Below are 7,500 nucleotides of genomic sequence, written 5' to 3'. Positions count from 1 at the left end.
GCCGAGCAGAGCGGAGCTGGTCTGAAGGTCTCTGAGATCTGGACTGATGAACTTTGCCTTTTGTTCTTGTTTGATCTGGTTTTGTCAAACCACTGTAGGTGAATGGGTGGGGCTAAACCACTGTAAGCTGAATGGGTGGGGCTAAACCACTGTAAGCTGAATGGGTGGGGCTAAACTGCTGTAAGATGAATGGGTGGGGCTAAACTGCTGTAAGTGAATGGGTGGGGCTAAACTGCTGTAGGCTGAATGGGTGGGGCTAAACTGCAGTAGCTGAATGGGTGGGGCTAAACCACTGTAAGCTGAATGGGTGGGGCTAAACCACTGTAAGCTGAATGGGTGGGGCTAAACTGCTGTAGCTGAATGGTTGGGGCTAAACTGCTGTAAGATGAATGGGTGGGGCTAAACCACTGTAAGCTGAATGGGTGGGGCTAAACCACTGTAAGCTGAATGGGTGGGGCTAAACTGCTGTAAGTGAATGGGTGGGGCTAAACTGCTGTAAGATGAATGGGTGGGGCTAAACTGCTGTAAGCTGAATGGGTGGGGCTAAACTGCAGTAGCTGAATGGGTGGGGCTAAACCACTGTAAGCTGAATGGGTGGGGCTAAACTGCTGTAAGCTGAATGGGTGGGGCTAAACTGCTGTAGCTGAATGGGTGGGGCTAAACTGCTGTAAGCTGAATGGGTGGGGCTAAACCACTGTAAGCTGAATGGGTGGGGCTAAACCACTGTAAGCTGAATGGGTGGGGCTAAACTGCTGTAAGTGAATGGGTGGGGCTAAACTGCTGTAAGATGAATGGGTGGGGCTAAACTACTGTAGGCTGAATGGGTGGAGCTAAACTGCTTTAGGCTGAATGGGTGGGGCTAAACTGCTGTAGGCTGAATGGGTGGGGCTAAACTGCTGTAGCTGAATGGGTGGGGCTAAACCACTGTAGGCTGAATGGGTGGGGCTAAACCGCTGTAGGCTGAATGGGTGGGGCTAAACCACTGTAGGCTGAATAGGTGGGGCTAAACTGCTGTAGGAAGTTGAATAACTTGTACTCGGTGGTCGTTTTGACTGTAAATGAAATAAATCAGGTGCTCTGACTTTTGGACGGTCCAGTACACACAGACACACTCGTACCTCAGCAAGGTCTTTGATGGTTTTGCTGGAGACGTCGTGTGAGTCCAGCCGGTGCAGGGTGGGGATGTGGTAGAGAATGTGTGTGGAATAGTTGCACAGCACGCACACCGGGTTTGGGCTGGACTGCGGATCCTTCAGGCTCAGTTCTCTCAGTTTACTCAGACGGGTCAGCCGGGTCAGCTCCTAATCACACACGCATGCAAGGTTGCTTCTTTAATTATACATCGGACCCATGAGGCTAATGTATATAGAAATATAGAGGCTTAGTGCAGTGTAGAGAACATTACGGTCAAATACAAAATTAAAGGGCCCATAATGTCCAGTTTACTTGCAGATTTATGTAACAAAAATAGTCATAAAGTCAAATTCTGTTTATCCCTTAGAATCAAACAGGCTGTTGTAACTGTGCTTTAGGGACTTATACATGCAAATCAGCTCTGCTCTGATTGGCTGCCTTATTCAAAGCGCAGGCCAGGCTGAAACTCTCCTCATTATGTCAGTGCGAATGGGTGGGGCTAAACCACTGTAGGCTGAATAGGTGTTTAAATGCGAATCAGGTTTTCAAGCCATCCCATTTTCTTTTTTCCACATATGGGAATGACGAATGCTCAATGATGAATGAAGTGACCAGTACATTTAGAAACTTTAAACACTACATCAGACTGAAAAATTCAGTTTTCCACCATATGCGCCCTTTAATGAGAACGTTTTCCAAGTCATATGACGAATAAACCTAACTTATCACACTGACATCAAACAAAGTCAAACAAGGCCAAAAACAAGAAGCTTAAATCTAGTCCTGCCTGTCCCGGTTTGTGGGAGACGCAGACAGAAGCAGCACACAAAGCCAGGAGCTGTCAGTCACTCCACAGACACGCAGGACAACAAAGGCCCCGATTCAGCACCGCCGTCCTAATTCAACACGCCTGAGTCCGCCCGCGCGGGAAAACTCATTACTGTCCGATTTCAACAGAGCCTCTGTGCTTTCAGACAGAGAGAGTGACGGAAAAGCGGAGCACGCTGGGAGAAATACTGCATTGTTCAAATGACTCAGACTGAAAAGCGTAAGTGTTCATTGAAAGAAGCTTCTCTTCGAATCAGCGCATCATTTCACAGGGATGCTGACACACAGCCAGCCAAAGAACCGCTCTGCTGTGACATTTAAAGAGACAGTCCACTGTTTCCTACTGTCTCCTGCATCTGCAGCATAACATTCAGCTACCATGAAAACCTGTTGATTCATGCTTTTATAATACAGGCCTATGGGAAGATGCTGAAGCAGGCTGTTCCATTATTAGTGCAGGGAGATTACTGTCTGTGGTACCGGACGGTACTGTAGAAATGCACTTCTCCGTAATGTGTTTAGTTTTGTGTTATACCTCATTTTATACAACTGTTAGTTCCGGCCATGTGAGCTGATTGGTTGAGAAGCTCAGAACATCACAGGTTTTTCACAGTACATCACTCCGCTGAGACACCGTTGCTAAGCAACGACTCTGACAGCTGTAGGAGACGCTCGAGCCATCTAAACATTTTTACTTCTTACTTTGCCACAAACAGAAAACGGACACTGTTAAGATCTCATCTGACCGACAGCCGATTTGGTCCGACTCTGAAGACGAGACGACGCTAAATTCCCAAACTGTCGTCACCACTGAGCAGCTTTTCAGTCGGCAGCTGTGACAGAAGAACAGCTGAACAACCTGGAATCAGCCAGAAATGAACCCAACACCATTCGCCAAACTAAACGGGCTGTAAGAAGCTTCACAGACCGGCTGGAACAAAACAACATTAATACTGATCTGGACAAACTGACCAAACTGAGCTGAACCTGATATTGGGTCAGTTTTACGGCTCAGTCTGATTTGGTCCGACTCTGAAGATCAGACACGTCTGGCGAATGGTGTTGGGTTCATTTCTGGCTGATTCCAGGTTGTTCAGCTGTTCTTCTGTCACAGCTGCCGACTGAAAAGCTGCTCAGTGGAGACGACAGTTTGGGAATTTAGTGTAAGGAGCTGGAGAACGAACTGCCGGCTGAGCAGCGAGTGGGCGGAGCTCGTTACTCTGACGTAGCAACAAGCTGCTCGTTAAGGAGCTCTAATTAGGAGGAAGGAGCTGAACATTAAAACATATTAAAGCCGCGTTCACGGCCAGTTTATTCATTTCTTACTGTATTTATTTAACTGCTGTATTAAAGCAGCAGAGCACTCGAGGAGGGAGTTATCACCAGTAACATCACGGCTGTGATGATCTACGGCCACCGTAGTTGTTCTACTCGGGTTCTACTGCTTAAGTATTCAGTATTGTGTGTCTGGACTGTGACTGTATTTAAAACGTTCTTCTGCCTATTCTTGTTTATCCCTTCATGGTCATGTCTGTAACACCTGTCATGTGTCATGTACAGGCTGGACCAGTCCTGCTATAAAGCTTCTTCAGCCCAGTGTCTTCCGGGCCAGCTAACGAATAAACTTCACTTCTCCAGACATCAGGCTGGTTCCCCTGGTACAGTTAGGGTTTGGATTCTTCAGTACGCTCACTGTTAAAAAGAGATGGTTCTTCTGGGGTTCTTTAGTAGAAAAAATGATTCCATAAAGAACCATTAACACTAAAATACCTTTCGCATGATTACAGGTTCTTTGCATCGTGTTTTTTCTGCTGTGTTTGTTTGTTAATTACTGTATAAGTCTGAATAAAGAGAATCTGGAACGCACCTTAAACGAGCTGATCTTGTTTCCTGAGAGATTGAGAATTTGGAGACTGGAATTTTGGTCCAGACTGTGCCCTGAAAACACAAACATGAGAAAACATCTACAAATATATCCATATAATAAATACTGGCACATTTTGTCTTCTGTAATTTGTAATGTTGTTGTTTTATTTGACTGCTTCTTTTAGACTGCAGTGCTTAGCTTTCCAAACGTCATTGTGTATAACATACTATATTGTTATTGTAATTTAAATTATAATTCATAATCTTTAACACTATTATTATAAATAAGAACAAAATAATATGTATTATTATTATTATTAACAATATATTTGGAAAAAAAACAATGGATGTTGATATTAACTATTACTAATCAATTAAAGAGCCCATATAACTGAAAAACAAATTTCTCTAATTTTTAAAAAATAAAATAATTAAATATGGTCAAAACATAAGGTTCACTCCCCAGTCCATATATGGAAACTAAGCTGTATTTGAATTTATTTTTCTGTGATGTCGTGAGAACAAACTCATTTACATATCGCTGTTGTCGGAAGAAAACCTCGTATCTCCAAAACAGTAACTTTACAGGAGAAGGAAAAAACCTAATTCAGCTTTAATGCAAGTCAATGGAACCAGACGTTTTTCCAAGTCATTTTGGGATGTTTCAGTCGGTCCATTCTTCCTGAAATTTACGTACAATGTAAAGGGCAACAGGCGCTTTCATATTATGTCAAAAACTGAAAAACGATAAAAGTGGAGATACGAGGCTTTCTTCCGACAGCAGCGATATATTTCTACCTATCCAGACTATAGCAGTTTAGCCACGCCCACTCATATTGAACTTAATGGTAGTGCTTCAGCTCCAACTGCTTTTTGAACGAGACACAGCAAATCAGAACAGAGAAAAAATGATAATCCAAGAAAAATGTGGGAAATGGGCCCTTTAATTATGATTGTTTATTCTGGTATTTGCGGATATTAAAATCACAGATTCCCTGATGATTGGAAGTGTTTTACTCCACACTTACCAATATTCTGGATTAAATTATCAGCAAGGTTCAGCTCCTTCAGGTTCTCCAGCGTGCTCAGACCCTTTCACACAAACACACAAGGACCAGATCACTAAACTGCAGGGACTAAACTCAGACAGAGGAAATGAGAATCAGCAGTACCTCAATCTCAGAGACGCAGTTGCTGTTGAGCCAGAGGACCTGCAGGTTTATCAGAAGCTCCAGGCTGCTGATCTTGCTGATCTTGTTGTCGTAGAGAAAAAGCTTCTGCAGCTGCAAGCAGTTCTCCAAGCCTGAGATCTCCTACATATGAACAAGGTTATACTTCATAAACCACCAAGCCATTAATCATCTGTAAATGAGCTGCTCTATTAAACAATAACAGTCAATATATATGGAACATTCCACTCACTGGCCACTTTATTAGAAACACTGACCTTGTACTTCCACTCACTGGCCACTTTATTGGAAACACCCTCTGTGTGGTTCCACTGACTGGCCACTTTATTGGAAACACCCTCCGTGTAGTTCCACTAACTGGCCATTTCATTAAAAACACCCACCTTGAACTTCCAGTATCTGGCCACTTTATTAGAAACACCTACCTTGTGCTTCCATTAACTTGCCACTTTATTAGAAACACCCACATTGTGCTTCCACTCACTGGCCACTTTATTAGAAACACCCACATTGTGCTTCCACTCACTGGCCACTTTATTAGAAACACTTACCTTGTGCTTCCATTAACTGGCCACTTTATTAGAAACACCCACCTTGTGCTTCCACTCACTGGCCACTTTATTAGAAACACCCACCTTGTGCTTCCATTAACTGGCCACTTTATTAGAAACACCTACCTTGTGCTTCCACTAACTGGCCACTTTATTAGAAACACCCACCTTGTGCTTCCACTCACTGGCCACTTTATTAGAAACACCCACCTTGTGCTTCCATTAACTGGCCACTTTATTAGAAACACCCACCTTGTGCTTCCACTCACTGGCCACTTTATTAGAAACACCCACCTTGTGCTTCCATTAACTGGCCACTTTATTAGAAACACCTACCTTGTGCTTCCATTAACTGACCACTTTATTAGAAACACCCGCCTTGTTCTACCTTTCACTGGCCATTTTATTTAGAAACACCCACCTTGTGCTTCCATTAACTGACCACTTTATTAGAAACACCCACCTGGTGCTTCCATTAACTGGCCACTTTATTAGAAACACCCACCTTGTGCTTCCATTAACTGACCACTTTATTAGAAACACCCACCTTGTGCTTCCATTAACTGGCCACTTTATTAGAAACACCCACCTTGTGCTTCCATTAACTGGCCACTTTATTAGAAACACCTACCTTGTAGTCTTGTAAGTCGCTCTGGTTAAGAGCGTCTGCTAAATGCTGTAAATGTAAATGTATTTCCTTTAACTGGCCACTTTATTAGAAACACCCGCCTTGTTCTACCTTTCACTGGCCATTTTATCAGAAACACCTATCTGTCTTATTCCCTCCTGATCCACTCCTTCTAAGCCAGCAGAAGATGCTGCAGTCACCCACCTTAAGCTGGCACTCTGCCACCCAAAGCTCTGTGAGTGAAGGGCAGCTGTCCAGGCTCTGGATCTTTGTGATGCTCTGACCCATAATGGTGAGCCTGGACAACCTGGGGAAAAGAAAGAATCCCACCATCCGCGGAAAGCCGGAGAAGAACATCTCCAGAGCAGTTATCCCACTCCCTTCCTGAGAAACCCTCTCAAAGCACACTCCGTTACAGACACACTGAGGAGAGAAGGACATCAGACAGTGAACAGAACACTCAACTCAATTAAATAACACAATAATAATAATAATAATAATAATGATAATAATAATAATAATGTTCCCAGCTGCACCTGAAACTTCAGAAGGTAAACAAACTCTTACCAGCTCCTTGATAACGTCTTCGTCTCCACTGTGCCCCAGCTTTTCACTTTGAGTCATGATTAGTTTAAAGCGAAGTTCTCCTGGTTCTTCAGTTCTTTAGAGCTCAGCTTTTCACCATCGCTCCATCGCGCGTCCGGCTAACTGGGCCGAGCAGCTCACCTGCTCAGATTCCTCCCCTCACTCTCCACGACACGAGCTCCAGACAGAAGCCTCAGCCTTTCAGCTCCGGCCGCCGCGTCTGCACCTCCAGGGCGCCGGGAAACGCGGATCTCGGGCGTTTTCATCGCTTCGTCCCTGCGGTGTTTACAGCCCCGCGTTGCTACGCACGTCTGCGTCCTTGTTGCTAAGGAGCCATGTTGGTCTGGCAGAGCGCATTCCTCCAGTGTTCCGACCAGGTCCCGCCTTCCTGCGCTCTGATTGGCTAGTACGATTCACCTTCTGTGCTATGATTGGTTAGTAGAGTAAATACGGCTCCCTACGCCACAATAGTGCACTTTATCTCCACTAGAGAACGGTTTAAGGCCTGTAGACAATGTTTAGTCCGGGTTTAAGGCCTGTAGACAATGTTTAGTCTGGGTTTAAGGCCTGTAGACAATGTTTAGTCCGGGTTTAAGGCCTGTAGACAATGTTTAGTCCGGGTTTAAGCCTTGTAGACAATGTTTAGTCTGGGTTTAAGGCCTGTAGACAATGTTTAGTCCGGGTTTAAGGCCTGTAGACAATGTTTAGTCCGGGTTTA

The 7,500-nt window shown here is 44.4% G+C and overlaps 1 protein-coding gene across 1 annotated transcript in view; it reads right to left on the bottom strand.

Moving 5' to 3' along the window:
• lrrc9 (leucine rich repeat containing 9) overlaps nucleotides 1–7,163 on the bottom strand; it is a 38,590-nt gene extending 31,427 nt beyond the window's left edge. Inside the window, exons 1-6 of the mRNA XM_037538907.1 lie at nucleotides 6,765–7,163; nucleotides 6,402–6,620; nucleotides 5,001–5,141; nucleotides 4,857–4,920; nucleotides 3,830–3,900; nucleotides 1,119–1,301 (exon numbers count right to left, since the gene is read on the bottom strand). Of these exons, the coding sequence (XP_037394804.1) occupies nucleotides 1,119–1,301; nucleotides 3,830–3,900; nucleotides 4,857–4,920; nucleotides 5,001–5,141; nucleotides 6,402–6,620; nucleotides 6,765–6,821 (735 nt within the window). The 5' untranslated portion in view covers nucleotides 6,822–7,163. The remainder of the gene's footprint in view (nucleotides 1–1,118; nucleotides 1,302–3,829; nucleotides 3,901–4,856; nucleotides 4,921–5,000; nucleotides 5,142–6,401; nucleotides 6,621–6,764) is intronic.
• Between the last annotated feature and the right edge of the window lie 337 nt (nucleotides 7,164–7,500).

The sequence above is a fragment of the Pygocentrus nattereri genome, chromosome 5, assembly GCF_015220715.1.
Source record: "Pygocentrus nattereri isolate fPygNat1 chromosome 5, fPygNat1.pri, whole genome shotgun sequence".
Taxonomy (NCBI): Eukaryota; Metazoa; Chordata; class Actinopteri; order Characiformes; family Serrasalmidae; genus Pygocentrus; species Pygocentrus nattereri.
This window is presented reverse-complemented; position numbering and strand designations above follow the sequence as displayed.